This window comes from Netta rufina (assembly GCF_964035555.1).
Source record: "Netta rufina genome assembly, chromosome: 26".
Taxonomy (NCBI): domain Eukaryota; kingdom Metazoa; phylum Chordata; class Aves; order Anseriformes; family Anatidae; genus Netta; species Netta rufina.
The window spans coordinates 1,440,480-1,465,833 of record NC_140150.1 but is presented as its reverse complement, the minus strand read 5'-3'; the positions used below and the strand labels follow the sequence as shown (position 1 = coordinate 1,465,833).

The 25,354-nt window shown below is 54.5% G+C and overlaps 1 protein-coding gene across 1 annotated transcript; it reads left to right on the top strand.

Annotated features, from left to right (window-relative positions):
• Nucleotides 1-954: 954 nt before the first annotated feature.
• LAMB3 (laminin subunit beta 3) lies at nt 955-23,361 on the top strand (the record flags this gene model as incomplete). The annotated part of the gene is made up of 22 exons (XM_084302080.1): nt 955-1,009; nt 1,726-1,880; nt 9,788-9,902; nt 10,058-10,131; nt 10,405-10,596; nt 11,012-11,075; nt 11,388-11,563; nt 12,185-12,308; nt 12,605-12,793; nt 12,887-13,042; nt 13,606-13,802; nt 14,742-14,856; nt 15,233-15,611; nt 15,898-16,058; nt 17,092-17,300; nt 18,253-18,456; nt 18,777-18,921; nt 20,350-20,557; nt 21,550-21,691; nt 22,003-22,179; nt 22,883-23,036; nt 23,225-23,361. Exons 1-22 carry the CDS (start codon nt 961-963, stop codon nt 23,359-23,361), a joined length of 3,522 nt encoding a protein of 1,173 aa, XP_084158206.1. The 5' UTR covers nt 955-960.
• Between the last annotated feature and the right edge of the window lie 1,993 nt (nt 23,362-25,354).

Below are 25,354 nucleotides of genomic sequence, written 5' to 3'. Positions count from 1 at the left end.
TGGGAGCTGTCCGGAGCTCCCTGGGAACTGGGTGGGGATGCCTGCGGACGCCTGAATCACGCCTTTATCGTTACTACACCCACAGGCACCTCTCTCCCAGGTGAGGCAGCCATCTGTTAAAAACCGAGGGAGGACGGAGGCAGCGCTCAGAGGCTGCTGCGATTGCGGATCAGCCGCAGGTAGCACGGGGGAGAGCCCTCGCTGGCAGTCAGGTATGTGGGGACACCGAGGGGCCTGGGGACATCGTGGGGACTGGAACTGGGGCTCCTGGTGGCAGGGGAAACTTCTCGATGCAGGAGCGTGCTGGTGGCTGCTCCCACATGCTGTCCTGCAGGGCTCTCTGCAGAAACCCTGCGGCACGCACTTCACTGCAGCATTTCTGCAAGACCAAGGCTCCCGGCCATCGGGCACTTTGATCTGGAAGCACAACAAGGGTGGGGCTGGAGGACAAAGCACGGGGCAGGGCGGTTGCAGGGCTCATCTCTGTATCGTCCCTGCTGGTGCTGGCACCGCTCCCTGCCTGCTGCGGTGGCTGTGCTGGGTCTGCGGCTCTTTGAGGTCCCCGGGAGCCGGGCAGGCAGAAATCAGCTCTGCCAAGGGTGAGGGGCTGTGCTCGCCTCTGCGGTTCACCTCTGCAATACCTTGAAGATCCAAAGATAGTGTCTGGGTGAGAGGGCTGTCTTTGCACAGCTGGGGAGGATCCTGGGTGTGCTTCCTGAGTCCGAAGAGAAGCCGGGATCCTTTGTGTGGGTTTGTTTTGCTGCACGGTCTGAGGGGCTGATCATCCTCTGTTATTCCTGATTATCACCCATGATGCTGTGTTGTCGACCAATTAAAATTACCTCACCATAGAAAAATAAGGAATGTGAAGGACCCGGGCAGAGCTTTAAGCTGACATTTTCTACTCGTTTTTGCTTATGCTGCATATTCCTCCATAGGTGTGTCCTCGTCCTTGCCAGCATGGAGTCTCGCTGCCAGCTTTGGCCATGGGCATTATTTGTCCTGCTGGGTAAGGCTTGCCATGCAGTGTTTCTAGAAAGATGAGGGAAAGCTGACTAAATGCTTACTGCCTATTGGAAATGACCTTTCTCTTTTAATTGGGGTTGTACATGAGTAATGCAGTGAGTTACATTGCCTAGAGCCTCCATGTGTACCATGATTTAAGTGAGGTGGGTTTATATACAGCTAAATTTCTTGCAAAGAGAATTGGAAAATTAAGTTTATTGATGAGAAGTGAATAATAGGAAGTATATGAGGCTAATAAATGCTGCTAGAGTAAGCGTTGTATTAGTAGCAGTATTGTGGCAGCAACTGGGAGATTGGTGTTCAGTAACAGTGCTGGTCCTTTGGCAAAAGGCTTCTGTCTGACCCAAGCACCCTGCTCTAGGGGTCTGGAGGTAAATGGGGAAAACCAGCCTGGGCTGTTCAGCACAATGGGCAGGGAACCGAGCATCCCTGAAACCCAAACACTGGGGATTTTGGGTAGGCACAACATCAAGGAAGAGTTTCAGAAGTAACAGCTAACAGAAGGTGTTCTAAGTGCTTTGTACTATTTAAAACAAAGGCAATTTGGGGTAAAATACCCTTGTCCTTTCTGGCATGTGCATTTGTGGCTTTGCCCCACGCATGACCTGGTAGCTGACCTGCCGTGGGAAGTGGCAGGGTTGCTGGCTGATCACGGTGTGCCACCCTGCCGCAGCCCCAAGTCCTCTCCTGCTGTTCCAGCCTCCCTGCGGCTGCTGGGCGCGCAGCACGACTGCTCCCGAGGTGCCTGCTACCCCCCCAGGGGGGACCTCCTGCTGGGACGCGTCCAGCACCTCCGAGCCTCCTCCACCTGCGGCCTCACCAAGCCCGAGACGTACTGCACACCCCACGGAGAGGTACGTGCTCCTGTCTCCTCCGTGCTCTTGAGCCCCCTGGAGGGATGCTAATGCCTCTATCCATCCGTCCTGCCCTTTACAGTGATGTCTTTAATCTACTTCAGGTATTATTCCCCTCCCAGTCTTGTTGGGTCACTGCACAGTCTGTCGTGTCCCCTCCAGCCCCGGCGTCCTCCTCTGCCCCCTTGTTAGAGCAGAGGAGCCGAGCACGGCTCATGGGCAGGGGCTGTGAAGGGGCCAAAATGGAAGCTTCTGCATCCAAAAAATCCCAAGCTTTCTGATCCCCAGCCTCTTCAGCTATAAACTGAACTCATATTTCAGTTGTCAAAGTGGGAGCATTCCAGGTCTTTCACTGGAAAAGCTGCTGATCTGAGCAGCTGTTTCCAATTCCTCGGCTGTGTGGGGGTAGGAAGTCGTGCTCAGGGGATAGCGTTGCAGCCAGCTGCAGATTCCCAGGCTCCAAAGCCACCATCAAACTCAGAGATTATGGATAATTCTGTAGCATTTTAAGCTCTGTGCTCTGCCAAGGGTGATGTCTGTGACGTGAACACTTCCTAAAGCCTTTCTGTGCTGGTCTGGAAATGCAGCTGCAGCGGGGGGAGCTCGGGAAGGAGCGGGTTCAGCGCAGGGCAGGCAAGAGGGGATTTGGGACGGTGCTTGTAAGAGGTGCTCAAGAGGAAAGGAAATGGCAGACCTCCACGTGGCTCTCTACAGTGAAATCCAGCTCAAGTGAGTCAGCTTTCTTCTGCTTTTGTTCCCCCTAAACCTGAAGGCCCAGGTGTGGCAGCGAGCTGGCGGTGGTCTCGCTGGGCTGCAGACCTCCTGCTGTGTGCAGCTGGGAGCTGCTGCTTGGTGTGAAGCTGGGACAGCTCCCTGGCCGACGGGCGTGAGCATCACATCCCCTGGCTCCTCTCCTGGTGCAGTGCTGGCCTTTGTCAGGCCTGCGATCTGCAGCCAGGCATCGCCTCCGCTCAGGCTCCCAGTGGCTTCCCAGGAGCAGGGCTGGTTGCTCGCCTCCTGGGCAGAGCACAGAACCCCTGCTGCTTCTCAAAGCTGGGGAAAAAGGCAAGGAATTATTTCTGGTCTGAGTTAATTTATTTTTTCTTCATGGTTTATGTTAATTTTGGAGCAGAATTGTGTGTGTAATAACTACCAGGGTTAAAAGGATTTTGGAACAATTAACAGTGGTATGTTAATTTGGATTCACCACTTCTAGCTTTAGGGCCTTTGGGCACCCAGCGCCCTCACATATGTGACCCCTTCCTTTACTGGAATCAGAGCCCCTCACTTCTGTTCTGCTTTGCAGCTGTAATGCCTACTGCAAGTTATACTTCAGCTCCTATCTTAGCAGAAGGAGAAATCCTCATGTATTAAACATTTCCAAATTTAAGCAAAAATTAATCCCCTGAACTCACTTTTTCCTTTTCCCATCCCGTGGAAAAGTGGGACAGTTTATTTGTCGACTCTTCTGCCTTTTTTTTGTTGTCTTGCTCGTGATTTGGTGCCAAATAGGTACAAATCTGGAGTCAGTTTTGCAATCTCAGCAGAGGGCATGGGATGAGGGGTTGCTCTGGCTGCCGATGCCCCCGTGCCAGCTGGCGGCTGCGAGCTGTCTGGCCCCGCCGCCAGCCCCGCGGCCCTCCGGGGGCTCTTTTGCAATGCTGCTGGGCTGCTCGCTGTGGGCACCGATCTCGGCCCCTGCTCCGTTGTCTGCTCCAGCATTCTGGCTCCAGATCCCTCTAACCTTTATACTTTGCACCGCCGATTGCTCCATGCCTTGGCTGCGAAAGCCAGGAGAGCCTCGGAATGGCCATTTATAGCACAGGGACTGCAGCGATGATTAGAAAAGTGATGGGGGGTGGAAACCAGGCAGACCAATGGAAACCACTCAGTGCTCAGGGAATGGCTGTTGGAGTCAGCGGGGAAGCGAGGGGAAGATGGAAAATGAAAGGGAAAAATAGGTGGCCCTAGATTTGGAGTCCTAAAGGCACTGGTGGATGTGGCAAGACTCCCGAAGGAGGGGTGATTCAAGGCCCTGTTAACTTATCTCTGTATTTAAATGCTAAGCATAGTGCTTTGGTAGCAATATGGGCAGCTGACGCCGCCAGCTGTAGCTGAGGGAAGGTGTGGTGTGGTTTTCACGCGGATTATCAGGTTCCTGGCCCGGCTGCCCCTTCTGTGGACAGCACAAAGGCGTCGTGCTGCATTCGGCTCTGCAACACTACTGCCTTGGCTGGGTCTTGCTGCATGAGATTAATACTTCTCAAGAGATGCTTCTGTCCTCTGGGCTCCTGCAATGTTTTCAGCTTGAGGACTTATCCAGAACTAGAAAATAGCTACAGACTATTCTGGATATTTTCTTAATTCGGAGGTATCCGAAGCACCCTCCACATCACTGTGAAATCTTTTGTCAAAGAGGCAAGATAAGGAAAAAATGGGTTTCCTTCTGTTTGTTCCACTTCCTAGAGCAAAGCAGTTTGTGTCCATGTGGCAATTACATGGGTCCTCACACCCTGACCCTGGGAAACTTGTGATAGGAAAATGTTGTTTGTGTAAGGTCAATGACTGAGGTTTTCTGCCTTTTTTCACCTGCTTTTCATGGGCGTGTGGAGGATGTGAGCAATGAAGGGTGAGAATCACCCTCCTCATGCTGTGATGTGGGGCTAGCTGGGTGAGGATGTGAGGTGGCAGGCACCCCAGGAGCCTAATCCGTGCACAACTCAGTGCAGGAGTGCAAGACCACCGGGCAGTGGCAGAGGGCTTCTCCTGGTGCTGGTGGCAGGGCTGGTCGGTAGCATCTCTCCCCATTGTGTTTAAGCACCCCTGTGCCCCCCAGCTCATTTGCTTTGTAGACCCCAGTTGTGAATCAAACCCAAGTCTTTTGCAGAGAAAAAAATCATCCTCAGAACTGGGAAATGACTGTGGTCGGATGGGACCGCAGGGGATCCCCCTGCTCAGCGCAGGGCTCCTGGTGTAGGCTGTTGCTTCATAATGTCAAGGTTCACGCCGAATAATTTGTATTCCTGACCCATCAGAGGTAGCAGAGCAGCCATGGGTTGCTGCCCTGTGCTTATCACATCCTGCTCTGGCATCCAGACACACCTCGTTCTTGGCTGCAGGGATGTGTCTCTACCTGCAGTGAATACAGAAGAAAAAAAAAAAAAAGGCAATTTCCCACTTCTTTCCCCCTCCTCCTCCGTTCTCTGTATCTTTTTTTTTGCTACACAAGTGCAAATTGCCACATATGCTCTGAGACATCACGTCATCCCCTCGCAGACAAGCTGCAGAGGCAGCCGGGCCCCAGCAGCGTGTGGAGAGCTGGGCCCAGCTCGTGCAGTATGGATTTGCAGACTGTCATCCTGGCAGGTTTTAAATAAAGCTTTTCTGAGGGGAGATGATGCGAGAACAGACTGGGTGAGGAAAACAGGCACCCACATGCTTGCTTTTAAGCAAGAGGAATGAACTTCGTTTCCTTAAGCCTCAGGCATGGGATGCTTGTCCTGCTCCTGCGATCACCTCTGAATTTGGGGGGTGCTAGTAAAACCAGACGGGGAGACAGAGTTCTGTTCATGTTTTGAGCATGACCTCAGAGTGCACGGTCTCACTTCTGACCAGCCAAGCAAGGAGGTGGCGTGGGATATTGTGGCTAACACATCCACCTGTGCTTCGAGCTGAAGCATGGTCCAGCTTTGCAGCTCCAAATTGCTCGCTGAGAAGTTTAACCACGATGACGTCCATGGGTAACCTCTACAGCATCTTCCTGTGGGAAGCATATGGAGCTCTTACTGCTCCGCTGGCCCGGTGCGGAAATGTTGTGCAGCTGGTGCTAGCGGGGAAGTCAAACGGGCTGGAAAAGGGAATTGCATAACTCAGCTTTAACAGGTGTCCTTGTTCCTAACATAACGTCTTGCTGCCAACCCTATTTTCAAATAATGCTCTGCCTCTCTCTATGCACACATATACATACGAATTCCTAACACCTTCCACGCTGTCCCCAAATAAACCTGGCACAGTAATTACCGTCCCGGGCGGTACTAAGCGTGCAAGACCCCACAAGGTCCCCTGTGGGAGGCAGCGTGCCAGGAGCCCAACTGACACACTGCCTCCGACTGACACGGGCTGGGACAAGAACAGGGCCTCCAAGGTCTCCACAGCGATTAAAGGTTTCCATTTCATCACTGGAGAGAGGCAGCTTCCCATATTTGCTGATGGGATTTATTTTGGGTTACGCGCTTCTGCCAGCAGGTTATGTTTCAAGGGCTCTCTGCTTGTATTGAAATGGCAGCTGCGGCTATGTGAAATACTTTGGGCAGAGTCCATCAGCTTCGAATGGTTTGAGGTTTTCTGCCCCAAAAAAAGGGGAGGGGAGGCGCGGGAGGTGAGTTGGTGGCTGGTTCACAAGGTCAGAGCAGGAGAGCAGCAAAACCCTGAAGCAGAGCCACAGGGGAACCTTCAGAGCTGGTGGTCACCTGCAGAGACGTGGCTCGTTCCTCTCGTGGAGCACATCGTGCACATGCTTTGCATCCCGGTTTGCAGTTTGGGCTGCTTTTCCATGTAATGTACAGACATCCCCAGCAGCTGGCTGTTCCTCTGCATAATTATTTTTCCTCCACCATTTCTTTCTAAAACACAAACCTGTTTATTCTCAACACGCTAGCTTTTTCTCTCAAATGTCCTTCTCCTGATAGGAGGGCAGCTAGCAGTTTCCAAGCAGACCTACATTTTCTTTTGCTTTCCTATATCCCTTATCCCTTTCCAGCCCTGGGTCTGACAGCTACTGGAGCTCACGCCCCTTCTTCGTGCCGGTAGCACTCGGTTTGTGGTCTCTGCTGTTTGGCAGGGAGGGGAGGAGAGACAGAGAGCCAGGGCCAGGGGCTTGGTGGCCAAGCTTGGACTGTGCCCTCTGAATTTCCCTTCCCGTCACGTCCTCCCACAGCCCTGGTCTATTCCTGGCAAGCCCGGCTCAGATCAATCTACTGAGGCTGCTGCTCTGCTGCTGAAAATGAGGGGGAGAACTGGGGAAAGATGGGCTCCTGGAAACTCTCCCCTCAACCCGGAGCTGGAATGTCATTTTTGGTAATTCCCTCTGTCCCAAGGAACTTTGAGACACATAGTCACAGGCAGTAATAGTGAATTCTTGTGTTGTGCAATAGAGGAATTTCATAATATGCTCAGAGTACATGAAATGAGTTTTGTTTCCAGTGTTAATTTTAGCCTCAATAAAAATTGGGGCAGGGGGAGGGGGGCAGCAACACTCTTTTCACACTCAGGTCTGGAGCTGTGGGAGGATTTTTTCTTTTTTTTTAATATTTTTTTCCCCCCCTTGGCAGGGAGTGGAGCCGAATCCAGCCTGGGCCCTGGTGCTGTGGGGCTGGCAGCAGGCACAGCGTGTGCAGGGGTCTGGGATGTGCTGGGAGGGCCCCGCTGATAAAGCAGGGAAACCATAAATTGGCCAAGGTTTGCTGCCAGCTCTGCTTCGTGGTGGCTAGGATGTGTTTGTGTCTGTGGCCCTATGAATGGTCTTCATAAGTATGCATGAGTAACTCCTACTGAATAATTTAGCTGACATTGACCTTTCCCCTTGCAGGAAGCCTTCCTCCCCCCTGCTCTAATCACAGTCAGAACCGTTGTGAAGTTTAATCATTATTGGCAATTGTTGGCTAGATTATTTCTGGGGATAATTGCCGTAGCTTTCCTGACACTCTGCTGCTAGCAGTCATTATCTGCAATGAATTCTTCTGACTGGATCAGATAACGTTTCTGATTTTATTGGCAGAGCCAGGAGGAGTTGGTAAAGCCAGGGAAATTGCATGATTATATAGTCTGAAGCCTCTCTGTTTGCTTACTCTGCAATATTGTTATAAATATTGTAGTTAGCCAACTCCTGTTCTGGGATATTTATAGACAGAGAACATAAAGAGTGGAAAATATTATGGAAACAGATTGGTTTACGCTGAGGATCTTCTCCCTGCCCAGTGCAGTGCCGAGAGGCTCCTGGGCCTGGACAGGGAGCTCAACTCGGGGGGTGCTGGAAGCTGACCCCTGGGCAGTTGTCCCGTTAATTTGTCTTTAAGTTAAAAAAAAAAGGAAAAAAAGAGTGTTGATGGTTTTGAGTCCCTTTTTGTAGAAATAAGACTCGTCTGACTTAGATGATCCTAACTCAGGAGTAAGGAAATAATTATAACTATGAATTGACCTTTCCGTGGTTTAAAAGGGAAAACAGAAACCTTCGTCCCACCGCACCCTCTGGGCCACTGCCTCCTGCTGCCTCTCCCAGGCACAGATTTCTCCCAAACCCAGCCTGTGTAGGATCATCAGCTGGAACGTGCTCCTTTGTTTAAGTAGCAGATGGGGCGATTTTAGCATGGAGAGGGGTACAAAGCACTGCTTGCCGCCTGCTGCGTGGCTCTGCCGCTGAAAGCCGATCCCATCACTGGGGTCCCAGATCCACCCGCGCCTCCGGTGCCATCTCACGGCCACCAGCCCTCGCAGTGGGGTGTCGTGTTGCCATCCCAGTGACAGCTGCTGTGCCCGGTGCCAGGGGCTCCCCTCCTTTCCCATCAAACCCAGTTCCTCCGGGACGACCTTTCTGCGCCGTCCCGGCTGATCCTGACACCGTGGGCAAATGCAGCTCTTGATCTTCTCCAATTTCTCAGCCTTTGGGATGCATCAGGGTGAAACGTGTGCCCCACCCCTTCATTTGGGAGGCTGCTTCACAGCTCTGGTGCCCGATGACTTCAGCTTCCAGCCTAAACGATTCACATCATTCTGGCTTTTGGGACAATGCTGCCCTATGCCGTTCACTGCCCGCCTTAGTGCACAGCCCTGGGACCATTTCCAGCAGACAGCATCTGCTCTCCGTCCTCATGGTGCCTGGCTGGAGGTGCTGAGTGCCCTTCTTCTGCTCTCCCCTGTCTGATGGCCACCGTAGCTCGGTGCCGGGTGCTGTAGCCAAGGCCATCCCCTGCGGGTCTGCCACAGGCTCGATCATCACCCACGGCTGCACCGTCCCCCGGCACCTTCCTCTCCCCACCTCAGCTTCACCTGCAGGATTCCCCCGTGTCGTGGTGCCCTCACCCAGCCAATCTCCCTTCTCCATGCCCAGCTCTCCCCTTGGCCAGGTTCTGGACCTTTCCAGCTCTGTCCCGTCTCTTGCTCAATCTCCTTTCTGCCCCTTTCCGCGTGTTTCTGAGCCTGCTCATGTGCTGCGGGCACCCGGCAGCCGTTCGGAAGCACCGGCACGGCGCGTTGCTTGGTTGGGGATTTGTTTGCTCCCCGGGGACCCTGTTTTCTCCAGACCCCGTGTTCCCTGGGCCACATCTGTTTGCTCCTTGAATGCCTTGCTCAAGTGAAGGGCTGAACTTTGAGCCACTCGACTTCCACCCGCTGACTTTTCACCCGCCGAGCTGTTTGCTGCCGCTTTGCTCGGAGGGGAGAGTGCAGAGGGGCCGAGCCCCGCGCAGGGTTTTGGATGCGAGAGAAAGGCCTTTCTGTTAGCCCAAACAAACAGCCCGCTCAGCCCTGTGCAAAAGGCACGCTGGTGCTGAAAAGCTGCAAAGAGATTTTTATCAAGAGCTGTCATTGCGGAAAAGAGGGGGGGGGGTTGAAAAAGACATTTTTTTGGTGTTTTGCCAAAAATATGTTTTAGTCAAAACAATTTTGGTTTTGGTTTTTAATCCTTAAATTCATGAGTTGCTTTTTTTTTTTTAATTTATTTTATCTTATGGGGAGTGAGGGCAACCGCTCAGGTCCTGAGCATCGTTCCCCAGGCCTCCAACAGCTCAGCTCCATCGATGCCGCGCGCTCCTCGGTTCAGTCCCTGCTGCACTGGGCCCTTGCCCGGTGCCTGTGGGGTCTTTGTTGGGTCCGTGCCCGGCCAGGCTCCCACCCACCTTTTCTCCTTGCAGTGGAACATGAGATGCTGCAGGTGCGACTCCCGGCTGCCACACTCCCACAACGGGCACCGCGTCGCAAACGTGCTGTCCTCCGCTGGGCGCTCGCGCTGGTGGCAGTCCCAGAGCGGTGAGTCCCGGCCCCCGGCAGCGGCCAGGGCAGGCGTTGAGTTCAGTGGGATGGGGGAAAGAGAGAAAAAAGGCGACTCGGCTCGGGCAGCAAAATGGTTTGTTTTTCCAAAGTCCGTAGCCTGCATCTCTGAAGCTGCCTTTCTGTGTCCGCAGGCATCGAGCGCGTCTATTTGCAGCTGGATCTGGATGAGAAGTACCAGCTCGATGGCATCGTGCTTGACTTCAGGGTCTGTATGCAGCGTGGGGATGTCCTGGGTGGCGGTGGATGGGCACTGCTGGCTCTCAGTGACACGTGGGGGTCTCAGTGCATGGCTCCCCCCAGGCTCCCGATAGGAAGCAGGCCAGCGATAGTGCCCCATTCTCCCTTTCCCCCATTCCCCTGGTGTTTGGGAGGAGCAGAGCAGGGTGCTGGGCCCCCATCCTGCTGAAAAATCCTGCCCCGTGTGGAAGCCAGCTGGGGGCACGGCCTTACACGTGTGCCTCTCTCCCCACTGCTGCAGTCGCCGCTGCCCACCGCGATGCTCATCGAGCGCTCCACCGACTTCGGCAAGACCTGGGAGGTGTACCAGTACCTGGCCTCCGACTGTGCCACCGCCTTCCCCCACGTCCCCCGGGGCTCCCCCGAGAGCTGGGGGGACGCTCGGTGCCAGGCGCTGCAGGCCCAGCACGGGTACCCTGCGCACGGGGGCAAGGTGAGATTTTGGAGGGGCTTGGGGGGCTGGGGAAGGGTCCCAGCAGGTGCCTGTGCCCTGCAGCGTGACCCTGGGTCTGGGGAGGGTGGCCAGCGTGATGTCCTGGAAGCTTGTGGTGGCCCAGAAACCTGCAGGTATTGCACCTGGAGAGGGATAGAGTTGGTGTGCATCCAGCACTGCTGGGGGGGAGCTCCTCTGAGAGGAAAGCCCTGCTCTGTGGGCTCTGTTGGTTCCTGCAAAACCCTCCGGGGCCTTTTCCTTGCCTTAAGTGATGGCTCTGCAGAGGAGGTGGGCCTGGAGCACACACAGCCTCACTGCCCAGGGCAGGAAGGAACAGCACCCTGCGTGTCCTGGGTTTTAACTTTTCTCTCTCTTTTTTTTTATTTTTTATTTTTTTCTCTTTCCCCCTTCTCAGGTGAAATTCAGTGTCCAAGATCTGGCATCGACCATTACTACCTCGTACAGCCAGGCTGTCAGCAGTAAGCCACCGGCCTCCTTTACGTCTGGGAGGGGAGGGAGGAGGCAGCTCCTGGCTATTCTGTGGTGCCATGGAGGGTTTGGCCCCGCCGGGGAGCAGCCAGGCCCTGAGCTGCTGCATGTCCCAAGGCTGCCCTGGCACCTCTGACATGTCGAGGAGCAGCTTTGGGGCTTCACTGATGATTCAGCCGCTGCTCTTTGTGCCGACGCTGCCATCCCCATCACTCCAAGCCCTCCACGCGCATCGCGAGGTGTTTCTGTAGAGGTACCTTGGTGCCTGCCGCCCCCTCACATCGCGTCTCTGTCCCCAACAGGGCTGGGGCAATTCACCAACCTCAGAATCAACTTCACCCAGCTCCCGCACGTCCTGCGCCAGGGCTACCACTCGCCCAGCACCTTCTACGCCGTGACGGAAATGCAGGTGCTGGGAAGCTGCTTCTGCAATGGCCACGCCGACCGCTGCACCCCGTCGGGAGACCCCCACGCCGCGGTGAGCCCGGAGATGGTGCCGTGGTGTCAGACCCTCCCTGAGCCTGGGGGAAACACCAGGGTCCGTCACCCCCCCTCCATGAGTGCTGCCCAGCAGGCTGTTTGTAACGGTGCCCAGTTTGCCTGCAGAAATGGGGTGGTGGCCGTGACACAGCAGCCTCTGTTACCCCAGCACAAACCCACGTCTTGTATGGGATGAAGGTAGAGGGGTTTCAGTTAAGGAGCTCAGTGGCTGTGGGAGTTCATGCTCTGGGGGTAACTGCTGCACCCACATTGGGTCTCCTGGCCTGGCAGGGTGCACGCAGAAGGCTTCAGCAGGCTCCTGCCAGCACAGGTTGTTCGCTGCTGTGGGATTGTCTCATCCCCAGTCTCTGCTTGTCCTCTTCTGGAAGGTGTTTGTCTGTGGGCAGGTGGTGGGATGGGAATTGCACTGTCTCAGAGGATGAGCAGCAGCGCATCCCGGGTGCCATGGTGGGGCTGCCTGGGTGCTGGAGCCCCGTCTCCAGCTGGGAGCTGGGCAGGGTCAGGCCAGGGGTGGCTCTGCTGGAAGGGCAGTGAGGGAGCGAAGCTCAGACCCGAGCAGATGCTGCCGGCGAGGTGGGGTAAAGCCTGGTCTCTGCAGCAGGTCCACGGACACTGCGAGTGCCAGCACAACACCGCCGGCCCCCACTGCGAGCGCTGCGCTGCCCTCTACAACGCCCGCCCGTGGGCCCCCGCGGAGGACAACGACCCCCACGAGTGCCAGCGTACGGTGACAGCCTTTCCCCTTTCCTCCCCCTGAGCACAAAGCATCTCTGCAGAACGCCTTCCTGGAGTGTTGGCATTGGCTTTGCTTCACTGGGGCTGCGGCCAGGCGGTGCCAAGGGTGCAGTCATGCTCTCCCACTCTGCCCAGTGGGCTCCAGCTCCATACTGGGGTGCTTACTGGGTGCCAGTGCACCGTGCAGGGGACTCGGGCACCCTCTAGTGACAGCGTGCCCTCCGGCTGCTGGAGGGTCTTGCACGCTTCCAGCACCGGATGAGCTGTTTTGGGGTTGTTTCAGGGTGCAACTGCAACGGCCACTCAACCTCGTGCCACTTCGACCCGGAGGTTTTCCGCAGCAGTGGCGGGGTGAGCGGGGGCGTCTGTGACAACTGCCAGCACAACACGGCGGGGAACAACTGCGAGCGCTGCCAAACGAACTATTTCCGCAACCAGCGGCAAGATCTCACCCATCCTGAAGCCTGTCTGCGTGAGTGCCTGGCCAACCCCTCGTCATGCCCTCCCTGAGCCCCCCTCCTGCTCCCCAGGCTCCTCTGCCACGCCACTTCTCTCATGTTTCCAGCCTGTGAGTGCGACCCTGATGGCACAGTGCCGGGCTCCATCTGCGACCCGCTCTCGGGGCGCTGCGTCTGCAAGGAGAACGTGCAGGGCGAGCGCTGCCACCTCTGCAAGCCGGGCTTCGCCCAGCTGGCCCATGCCAACCCCATGGGCTGCCGCAGTGAGTACACCCCGAGGCAGCCCCTGCTTCCCACCCGCCTCCTCCCTTGGCATCCTTGGCGGCTCTGAAAGGGCCGTGCTTCCCAGCCAGCTCTGGTTTGGGGTTTCCGAGACCGAGCACTATTTGCAAAAGCTTATAAAGCTCCCGGCTCGGGCTGCAGCCTGTCTCAGGTACACATTTGGCCACAAGCAGAGGGAAAGCAGAGCTCAAGGCCCGTGGTGGGCTGTGTCCCCTTGACGAGCGCCTCCCTGGGTGTGGGAAGCTGCGGGGATGCTGCAGGCGATGCCGTGTGGGCGAGCCGGGCTGTGCGCAGCAGAGGGCAGCCACGGCTCAGCTCCAACACGCCGAGCTGCGCTGGGGACACGGAGGATGCTCAGGCTGCTGAGTCTCTCTGCGAGGCTCAGGCAGGAACCATGGTGCTAGAGCAGGGATGTGTCCTTTGTGCTGTGCTGCGAAGGGAGGGGAAGGAGAGCACGTCTTGCGCAGCAGCTTCCCAGCTTCGTGGGAAGCCAGGCTGCTGCTCAGCACCCGATTTTGATCCAAGGAAACCCTCCTCGTTTCAGGATGCTCCTGCAACGTGCTGGGAACGCGGCAGGACATGCCCTGTGACGACGAGACGGGGCAGTGCTCCTGCCTGCCCAACGTGGTGGGCGCCGAATGCGACCAGTGCGCGGCCGGGCACTGGGACATGGCGAGCGGCCGGGGCTGCCGGCCCTGCGACTGCCACCCCGGCGGCTCCCTCAGCACCCACTGCAACCAGGTACCACTGCCACTGTGCCCCGAGCACCCTTGGGTGGTCACCAGTGGTCTCTGCACTGATTTTCCTTTGGCGAAAAAATCAGCACTATTTATTATTGATCGCTCAGAGCATCAAAAGCGCCTGTCCTGTGGCTCCGTCTGCCCCGTCCCACCTTTGGGAGCCTCCACAGAGGGGCAGTGTGATTCCTAACACGTTCTGCTCTTGTTTTCCTCTTCCCATTTCCTAGAAGCCTATGATAGGGTGTTCAGGAAAGTGAATGGAGGTGGTAATTATGAAAGCAAGATTAAGCCATTTTAAAAGGCCTGATATTTATTTAGTAAGGAAATCCTAATAAGAGATCTTCACACAGTAAAGGCAAGTTAATTATCCTCATTTGTCAATGCAAAGCATGTGTGTCACTTCTGTCTTAATAGACAGCTGAGAAAATTAAAGCTAAATGTAAAAAAGCATTGACAAAACCTAAGAGCCAAAGATAGGCCCAAACAGTGCAGGGAGGAGACCTGAGCCCACGAACTGTTTGCTTGTGGGCGATTCCTTTGTTTTGGGAACAAAACCATTGCTCGGCTTTGCAGTGCCCGTGAGCAGAGGCTTTCTGCAGATTTGGCCCCACGGCTCTGTTCTTTGCTGAGCCTATGGCCACATCTGAGGGCAGGGGCTGAGGAGAGGAGTGACAGCAGGTGACAAAAACACTTCCTTCCATCTCGCCCCCTCTGTACCGGGGAGCAGTGCTCACTGCTTTGCCCCCACAGAGAAGCTGCGTGGGGAACAAGCTGCTGCTTTTGCTTCAGGTGCTGCTTTTCTTCTGCTCTGCTTCATCCCTCTCCCTGGGCACCTCTCCCTGGCTGGAAACTCCAGGCTAGGCGGCCAGGGAGCCGAGCACTTTCTCTCCCAGGAAAGCGCTCGGGGCTGGGTCTCCCTGACGGCTTTCTCCTTCCCCAGTTCACAGGACAGTGTTCGTGCAGAGAAGGCTTCGCGGGGCGGACGTGCTCTGCTGCGCAGCAGGAGCAGGCCTGCCCTGACAGGCACTATGGAAATGCCAGGGTAGGGTGCACAGGTAGGGAGCATCGGTTTTGGTTTGGCCTGGTGCTTAGTGCTGTGAAATCACGGCTGTTCTGGAAGAGCAGCACCCAGCCCATGTCCTGACAGCAGCATTTCCCACACTGTTTTACAAGAGCAGCCCCCCCAGCTCATCCCTGTTGCCCTCCACGTGTCCCCTGCTGGCAGCCGGGGCAGGACCCTCAGTCAGGGGCTGGGCGAGCAGCGGGGTTAGGGGCTGCTCCATCCCCTCTGCCCCACCACCTCCGTCCCAGGCACTGCAGGGTGGGATGGACTGCATCGCGTTGGTGTCCACTTAGCAGGACCTGACTTATTTCCATTTTCCCCTTTCTGTGGCCTTCACCCTCCTTTCCTCTCCGCTTTCCATCCCCCAGAGTGCAACTGCGACTTCCAGGGCACGGAGGACGCGGGGTGTGACAAATCCACGGGCCGCTGCCTCTGCCGCCCGGGCGTCACCGGCCCCCGCTGCGACCAGTGCCAGCGCGACCACTGCAGCACCTACCCCAGCTGCGAGCCCTGCCACCCCTGCTTCCACGCCTACGACGGTGACATCCAGCGCCTGCGCCTGCGCCTGCACCAGTCTGCCCTGAGCAATTCCAGCGTGCTGCTGCCCGGGGGCACTGGGGGCTCTCGCCTGGGCCCCCGCCTCGCGCAGGCGGAGGGCACAGCGCAGCAGGCGCAGGGCATCCTCAGCCGCTCCCCCGGCACCGAGCAGGGCCTGGCCCAGGTGGGCAGCGCGCTCGCTGCCATCAGGTGAGGGATGAGGGATGTGCTGGGGGGTCCCTCCTGCACTGGGAGGAGGTGCTGGCTTCTCTGTCCTTGCACCAAACTGCTGGGCAGCTTCGGCTGGAGGCAGCGTGCCCGGGCCCTGTGAGGCACCCAGCATGGGGAGCTGTAGCCCTGTGCCCCTCTCTGCTGGGGCTGGCAAGTGGCTGCTCACCGTGTGCTCGCAGCATCCCTGCACGAGAGGGCCTTGGTCTGTGCCTGAGGGTGGTTTTCTCTCTACTCAGATTCACGTTTTCTGCTTTTTCTTTCCCAGAGAGCAGATGCAAGGCATCAACCCCAACTTTCAGTTGCTGGATGTGACTGCCTCTCTATCGAGCGAGCTCAAAGCCATCAACAGCAGCCTGGTTATTATTAACAACCAGTACCAGAGCAAGAAGACCCAGTTTGAAACCAGCCGCAGCACAGATCTGTCAGGTACAGCGCTGCGGCTCTAAAATCTCTTAATTAGCAGCTGTTAATTTACCTCGCTGTGACTGCATGCCTGGTGGTTTCCCACCGGCCAGGTGGAGGAGATGAAGTTTTCAACCCTCTGTCAGCACAGGCACAGCAAACAGATCCTCCCTCTCTCTCTCCTTCCCTCCCTCCCACACGGGAGATGCTTTCTACCCAGCCTCTCACCACTGACCGATGATTTTGGGTTATTTGCTGTGGTGGCTGGGGCTGGGAGCTGGGCATGCAGTGTCCCCATGTCCTGCTGGGGCCATGTCCCTCCCGGCCAGCACAGCTCCATGTGCTGCAGCACTGCCACTGCCACGGCCCGGTGGGGGACAGCAGAGGGGGTGGCACGGAGCCGGGGGGTGGCTGCAGCAGTGAGGGCTGTGCACAGATGGAAGAGATGGAGAGGTGGGGAGGGGAGCCAGGCAGTGAGCTGTCAGGCGCTTAGAAGAGCTAATTAAGCCCTGTGATGCTGCTGGTGGTAGGTGGCCATTAAATCCCTGCAGCAGCTAATTCTCTCCGAGTGCCTTGTTGTCTGCTGTCTCCCCCGTGCTGAGCTGCAGAGCGTGGCCGCTGTCCGTGGGGGTTTGCAGCCCGAGCAGGCACAGAGGTCTGCGCCCTCACCATGGGATGGGGGCTGCCCAGGGGCAGTGGAAAGGGTTCACGGGGCCCCCTGTCCTGCCCCTACCAAGCCCTTCTGCTCTGCGCAGAGCAAAGCCCAGCCTCAGCATGGGCATGGCTTTGGCTTTAGTTTTGTTTCAGTCCTTCAGCCCCGAACCAGAGGTCAGTCCTTCAGGACAGCTCTGCAGCTCAGTGCGAAGGAATGGCTGAAAGGCATTTGGAAATAAAGGGAGCTTTTTGTTTGTGCCTTAGTGACTAATCACTCAGTGTCCCCCTCCTCTCCGCGCACACATCCACTCGCGGGGTGTAGTCAACGCCTTCCTTTAGGTAGCTCTGCTGCATTTATGAGTCACGGAGGCATCCGTGTCATGTAGTGCTCTCATTCCTGCAGGAGCCTTCCAGACGATCAGGTCTGCTTACCAGACATCTGCCAATGCCAGCGGCCTCGTTGCCGGCGCTGCCGCGCTGCTGGCCCGCTCCAGGGAGAACCGCAGGAACGCCGCGGCGCTGGAGGGGGCGGCTGGCGCGCACAGCACCAAGCTGCTGGCCCTCAGGGCCGAGGTGGCCTCGTCCCCCAACCTCACCCCTGCAGCAAACAAGGTGAAAGCACAACGTGGGTTTCTGGCTGGTCACTGAGTGAGCCTTGTCGTGCTCGGGAGGCTGAAGCCTCACGCTGTGGTCAACCCACTCAGCGTGGCAGAGTGACGTCTTTGCTCAGAGGGATGCAGCCCAGCGGCATCCTGGCAGACTGCTGCTTTGGGACGTCAGGGGAGAATTGTCTGAGCATCCCCTGCCAAAGGAGAACAGATACCCAGTGTTCCCCTGCCCCCCTCCCAGGCACGTGCCTTTTTCCTCCAAAGACTCTCACGTGTCAGTTCTCGTATCTCAAAGACCCACTTAATTTCTGGATAAGGTTTCTTTTCTTTCTCCTTCACTGCTTTGTTATTGCCATGGAGATCCATTTCAGTGCCTCCTAATGCACGGTTGCTGTGGAGACCACCAGCCTCCCCTCTCTGCTTTTCAGGGCACCAAAACATTCCCAAGCCATCAGCCAGTGCTGGTTCTTGCACTGGCTCTGGGCTTGCACATGCCCCTGCTGCAGTGCCCCCTCCAGTGGGTGAAACATTTAGAAGATGCCAGGCAATGAAGGCCGTTGGTGTCAGGTCTCCTCATCCCGTTCTCTCCCTAAACGCAAACTGCAGCAGTTGGATGGGGTTCCCATGCCACGAGGGGAAGAGTAGCTGTCCTGAGATGTTTGCTCTTACACTTTGTGAGCCATCCACACACCTAGCCCTGGTGCCCCTTGTGCATTTGGGCTGTGCGGTGTGCTCGGGGCTGGTGCTGGCAGCCAAGGTGCTTCAGCCAACGCTGTTGGGTGGGCTGGCTCTGTCCATGTCCCCGGGTGAGCTCCGGCTGCACAAGCCTGCCACGTTCCCCAGCTCAGTGAGAGTCTGTGGAAACACCATCCCCATGGATCACCAGTTTCTCTCCGCGAGGTCTCACCCAGCTGGCTGGGTGCCCTCAACACCCTGCTGCTCTCGTCCCTCTCCAGATCTGCGGCGGCTTCCGCGTGGAGAAGTGCACTCCTGCCCAGTGCCAGGGGCTGCTCTGCCCGCGAGACAACGGCACAGCCTGCGGGGCCGGCCTCTCCTGCCGCGGCGCCTTCCCGCGGTCCGCCGGGGCCCTCGGCACGGCCACCAAGGCCTCCAGGGAGCTGGGCAGCCTGAGCGCGCGGCTGCGGGACACGGCGCAGCTGGTGAGTGTGTGTTCGTGCTGTTGCACATTTTTTCTACAGCCTTGGAGGGCTTGCAAAGATGAAATGAGTTTTTAAAGTCATTCAAAATCCATTTCAAATGTGTTTTATGAAGCTAAACAGTACTGCTCCTCTTTGAGGGTTTCCTTTGCAAATCCAGCCCTCGGTCTTTAACATTTGCAATCCTTTAAAGCAATGGCACGCTAAAAATGGGAAATGGTGGAACTGCAAAGTGTCCTGTCCAATTCACTCAGGGCCTGGGTAGAGCTGCTGGGATTCCAGGTCAAGTAGAAGCGACTCCATCAGGGTTTTGTTGCTTGCAGATTAAAACAACGGAGACATCTGCTAATCAGATTCAGAGCAATGTCCGGCGGCTGGTGGAGCAGATGAGTGTAACAAGAACCCAGATTGAGGGAGATGTGCGGCGCATCCAGCAGTTCATCCAGCAAGTGCGAAACTTCTTGTCAGGTAGCGCTGCCAAGCTCACCCTGTGCCTGTGCAGGTTGGCTTGCACATAGAAAATTTAATCCTTACAGTGATGTTATGGATGAGAACAGGGTACAAGGGAGTCGTCTGAACAGCTCACCCCAGTTAGGCTCTCAGCTGTCCAATTTATCCAGATTGCTTTGGTGCCTTGCTCTGCCACTGTGCCTCTCACCATCCCCAGGGCCTGGGGACAAACCCATGCCCATGGCTGGTGCTCTCCAAGGGTTTGTAGTCAGCACTGACCATGGTGCAGAGAAGTTTACCAGCAACCCTCACTGACCGCAGGGAGATAAATGGACAGATCTCTGGAGCAGACTGTTAATCACACGAGAATTCCTCATTGTCCTATAAACCAGTGGGATGACTTATTGTTCACAGACAGATTGTAATAACATAATAGGCCTCATGAGCATTAGCTGAATAAGAAATTCAGGTCATTTGGTGCTGCCTGGTGTTAATGATGAGTGAAGATATTTCTGAGCTAATCACTGGGCTAATGTCCCTTGGGCTTTGCCTGCTTCTGATTCCTCAAATTTATTAACTTTTATTTGTGCAATAAAACAGCCTTGTGTTGAAACACAACCTCATGTACTCAGTGAGGTCTACCTGACTCTGCTCTGGGCTTAGCCATATTTTAATCCTTGCCAAATTAAAGGCAGTGTTTCGGTACTTTCCTGGAAGTTTTGCTGGTATGAATGAGAAGTTCACATCGAATATAAAACAGTTCTTATTTCATTCTGTGCAGTAGGGAAGCTTCTCAATAGTGAGACAATTTTTTGTCTCACTGTTTTTGTGTTTATTTTATTTGTCCTTTAAATACAACAGAGTCCTGGAAATCTGTAACAGTAATCAATGGGAGATTTAGTTCAGTCTGAAGTTTAAGACCCTGAGCAAATCTCCAGGGCCAGGTAACAACACATAAGAGCCTCAGGAAGTCTGAAGCATCAAAAGTGCCAGAGAATGCTGACCAGCATGTTGAGGGCAAGCCATGCTGAGGGGTAACACGGAGTCAGGCTGGGAAAAGATGTCAGAAATGTTATTCAGAATAACAGAAAGAATCACAGAGCATCAACAGGCTGCTTAAACCCCCTGAAGATACGGCACAAAACTGGCATAGGCAGCAGGAATGAATCCCGTCCTTACGCACCAAAACATAGAGGAAAGGAATGAAAAAGGGCAGAGCTGGGTAAAGGGTTGTTTCTGCTGCTCTGCTCACCAGCTTGCCCTGTGATGGAAGCTGAGTGGGGGGGACTGAATTTGGGGTGGACCCTGACAGCTGTCTGAAAGGAAGAGGCTGTGCGTGTGAGAGCATCCACAGCTGGGCATCTGCCTCCACCCTGCCTTGTGTTTGCACTCCTACCTTCCCCTCTCCTGCTTCTGACATTGTCCGTCTGTTTGCCTGCTCTGCAGACAAAGACACGGACCCTGCTACAATCCAGGAAATCAGTGAGTTTGTTCTCTCACTGCGTCTCCCCACGGATGCTGCTGCAGTCCTGAGAAAAATGACCGAGATCCAAAATTTGGCTACTAAACTGCAGTGCCCAGAGAGCATCCTGGCCCAGACAGCCGAGGACATCGCGAAGGCCAAGCGGCTTCAGCAGGAGGCAGAACAAGCCAGGTTGGTTTGGTTGAAGGGCTTTTGGCAGCTTTGGCAGCTTTGAAGGGCTTTTTTTGGTCACTCAGCTGGAGTGAATGTGGTGATTCTTAGGATGAAATCTAACTTGGCTGGAGCTGGACTGACTTACTTTTAGCCCAGAATCTTCTATGTATGTAGAGTGGCTAAGAGTGACTTTGCAATCTCTACATACACTTCTCTGCTACCCCAATACAAATAAGAGTCTGGCTGCCAATGACAGAACTTGTTATGGATACTAAAACAAGCAGGTCTTTACCAAAAGTAACAGAGGCTTTTCTCTATTCCTTGAGCCCTTAGGACAGGAGATGACAGGCTTGCTCTGCTATTACTTGATATTGGTGACCTACATCCTAGTTGCACAAGAGAGCATGAGGGGATTAAATGGGCTATTTGTTTTCTGGGTGAAAGTTGGAAGGATTATCCCATGGCCCCTTAAAAAGCAATTACAGAGTGCCCTTGCAAATTTGGAGCATCTGCTCTGTCACGTGTTGACTTGCAGCAATATCCCAGCGAGAAGGTTAGCGGGATAAGTATGTAAACTCCTTGATAGCGTCTGACACCTGCTTAGCCTGCTGGAAGAGACAAGGCAGTCTGCCTTTCTGTGGGAAGCTCTGTCACCTGGTCAGAACAGCCCCACTGCAAGCAGAAAAGTGTTCACTGAAACTGGTTCAGTAGCTGTTGCTTCCCTTCTAATACTTTGTCTTGCACCGCTTGCAAAATAGGTGTTTCTAGATCATTTAAAAGAAGGCTTTTCTCTCTCCTCAGTTCGTTTTCTCTGCTGGGGGATGTGAAATGGAAGTCACACTTCTCTTGAACAGAAAGCTGCTCTGTGGCAGATTTGTATGGTGTGTGTGGACTGCAGCCTTCTCTGTTACAGTCCTGTCTTGCTTCTCCAGCTTATTTTGCCTCTGCCTCCTTGACCACCAGTCCATGCAATTATCCATGCCCACTCTCTGCTTTCTGTGTTTCCCCAGGAACCGGGCAAATGCCGTGGAGGGCGATGTGGAAGAGGTGGTTGGGTATCTGAGACGAGCAAACACGGTGCTGCTGGAGGCGCAGGGGGCTATCAGGGGCTCCAGTTCCTCGCTCCGGTTCATCCAAGAGCGTGTTGAGGAGGTGAGTGGGGGCTGGTGACTTCTGAGGAACAGCGCTGGGCCCTGCTCACTGCTGCTCCGAAAATCCCAAGCTTGGTAGAGGACTGGACTGGCGAACTGGAGAAAGGGGGCTTTCTGTGCAAAACCCCGTCCTCCTGCATGTCTCATTTGCCTTCTTCCCTGAGTTCCAGCCATGGTCCCTGATGAAAATCCCAGGGACAAGTCTGGGACGTGTCCACCAGGCCACGTAGCTGCTCCCTGCATGGTGCAAAACACGTTGCAGACAGATCTTGGCTGCGCTTTCCTTCTTGACGTGTGGCTCTCTGCTTTCAGATCGAGGCCGTTCTTGGCCCAGCCGAGAGGAACGCACAGGCCGTGGCGGAGGAGCTGGCGGCGCTGAGGGAAGGGCTGCGGCAGCTGCAGCAGGCGGCGGGGCAGAACCGGCTGCGGGCCAGCGATGCGCAACAGGCAGCGGCGGCAGCGGGCGAGAAGGCCGGCAGGGCACAGCAGGTACCACAGCCACGTCATGCTCCCATCATCACACACACACACACACACACAGAACCATCTAGGTTGGAGGAGACCTCCAAGATCGCTTAGTCCAACCTCTGACCTACTAAACTATGTCACTAAGCTCTACATCATGGCACAGCCGAGCCAGCTGTGTCCTGGTACAGGTCTGGATGGGGCGAGGAGGCCACCATCCAGGCACAACCCTGTTGCCTCGTTCATCTGGTGCAGGATCCAACTACTCAAGTTTTCCAGGACCTTTTTACATTTTCTGCCTTTTGCTGAAGGCTTATTAGCTTGATGTGAGCCTGCTGTGTGTGCTTGCAGCCCAGAAGGCCAACTGAGTCCTGGGCTGCACCAACAGAGGGGTGGGCAGCAGGGGAGGGAGGAGATTGTGCCCCTCTGCGCCGCCCTTGGGAGGCTTCACCTGGAGTCCTGCACCCAGGGCTGGGCCCGAGCCATTCCCTGATTCTGCTCTCTGCCCCACCTGAGGTAGAGGAGCTCATACAGCTGCTGGTCAGCTTCGATGTAAGTGCACTGCAAACTGTCATGCATCTGCTTAGTAATGTAACCACAGAGCTCGAGCACAGTATCTGTTTAATATTTAAAATGGGTTCTGTCTTTTTAGAGTCAATTCGACATTGGAAAATCTCATTTATTTGCTTATTATTATTATTATTTATTTTTATTTGCTTTTCCACAGTCTTTGCAACAGGTGAAACAAATGTACGCTGAGCTGAAGAGTAGGATGGAGCAGAGCCCAGTGCTGGGAGGGCAAGGCAGCCGGGTACAGAGCATAGGCCAGGAGGCAAAAGATCTCTTTGAGGAAACTTCGGCAATGATGCTTAGGATGGCAGGTAAGCCTGTGAGCTCAGTATAATGGTCTCATGCACCAGGGGAGGGCTTTTGAGTGCCAGAGGAAAGTCACGTTGTTTTTTTTTTGGTGCAGGAGGGAGGGGGAGGCTCAGGCTGGGGAGGAAAACTGGACATGACGCCTTCCTCCAGTTGTGATTTCACATTACCCTTTCCTGCACTCTCTCCTCAGCTTTAGAGACAGAAATTCAGGAAAGCAACAGAGCCTTGCTGTCCAAGTCAGCCACGCTGTCAGGCCTGCAGGAGCGGGTGGGCAGGATTCGGGATGCCATCAGCAAGCGAGTCGCCTACTACGACAGCTGCTCCTGAGCGAGGCGGTGCCTTCCTCCGCTGCACACACTGACTGGAGTATTTACTCCCATTTTCCGGCTGCAGTTCTCATGTTCCTAACGTCTGCGTATTTAGCAAATGGAATTTCGGTCCCTTTGGAGAGGAGCTGCAGTGAAACCATGGAGAGGTTCACGTTGGACTGACTGGCTGAAGCTGCTTGGGCTCAGAGGAAAGGGGCAGAGACATCGATCATTAACGACAAATAATGAACATGTCTCCAACATTGTTATTTCCAGAAGGGTTTATAACCACCTCCTCCAACCCCTCCCCCCTCTCCCCCCCAATTCTTTTTCATGTTTTAGCCAATTCAAGCTCTTGTAGCTGGATTTCGCTGTTCCAATTAAAACCCTTGTTTGGGGCTTTTCACACTGCAGTTAATCTTCACAACTTGCCATGGCTTCAGTACTTCCCTCCTAGCTCTTTCTTCAAAGAACCAGGTCACAGAAATGGAGAATTTTATCTCCACTGTTTCTGTACAACATACCTATATTTCTACTATGAAGAGAAACGCGATCTCATATTCAGATGTGAAGTCAAATATCTCGTTTGACTTTCTGCCACAATCTGCTTATTTACTGTGTAACATTTTGCCAGAAAGTACCAGAGGGAGCAGGTCTGCAGCTGCATGGGGAACGCTTTAGAAGGGACTTAATAGACCGTTACCACATCAAATTTCTATGAATAACCAACAGGCACTTTACAAAACAAAAGTCAGCTTTATTAAGCAAGTATTTATTGTGCAATTATGGACTTGGAAGCAGGGAATTTAGACCTCGCTGTGATTATTATCAGACATATGGAAGTTGCTAGCAGGTTGTCTCCTTTTGTAGCTGAAGTGAGAACTGCACAGCCTGGGCAGCTGCTTGTCACCAAGCTGCAGAGAGCTGAAGCCTGGGAGGAACTGAAATCCGACAAAGGGGTAGGGTGCATGTTGTAAAAATAACTGAGCTGCCACTGAATAAAACTCTGCATGGCTTTGGTTTATAGGATTTATGCTGTGCTGTGCAGTGCACTTATGCATTGGACAACTAAACAGTATACAGAAAACAAAAGCTTTACAGCATCGAGCAATGTAGTATGGATAATATACACTGAATATGCTAGCAGCAGCCTCAGACTTTCCCTTGCTAAAGTGCCTTGTCCCAGCATTAACGATCCAGAAACACGCTGAGGTCGCTGCACTGATGGATTCCCAGGACTAATGTGCCGCTCATCACCCGTTGGTCGCTGCTCTCCGAGATGCTGCTGCCCGTCCGCTGCTGGCGGGACGCAGCCTCCTTTCTTCTTGCTTGCACTGCTGATGTCTGGCTTTGAAGTGCAGAAAAGAGTAAAACAGCCCTTCTGTTTCTGCAAGAGAGAGAATTTCAATTGGGGATTGAACTTTGTTTCATTAGACTGCTGCCTTCACAATGTGCTCTGTTAATAAGCAGCAGCACGGGGGTTAGGAACAGCTTAGATCCTTTTGTATGCTGCATTTATAAAGGGCTATTCCATGACTGATCATCGGAATTGACCTGTTTGGAGTCTGTAGTGGATCTTACTTGCATTTGTCTCATCTATTGATCCTTTGTACATTACAGTTCTGTCCGTATAATCTCATCAGTAGAGAGGGTCATAAAAGATGATAGGACATAGCTCTCTTGATGTAGTTTTCATGGAGAATTATGCTAGCATACGCTCACCTTTTGAGGACCGTTTTTTTTCTCCCAGAATCTAATAGCAATAGGCCTTACTGCTTGTATACAACGTGGGGCAAATATTTAATTCTGGACTAGCTAAGAAGTTATCTGAGCTACAGTCAGACCAGAGGAAACTTTCTGTTCTGTACGTTGTTATTTCTTGCTCACCTACAAAACAAACATCTCCATGCAAAGCTCTCTGGTAACAGAGCAACCTGAACTGTCTTGCCTGGACTGAATCTGGGCAAGGGCTGGGCTGTTCAGGCTGCAGGATATCTCCCGTCTGTGCTCAT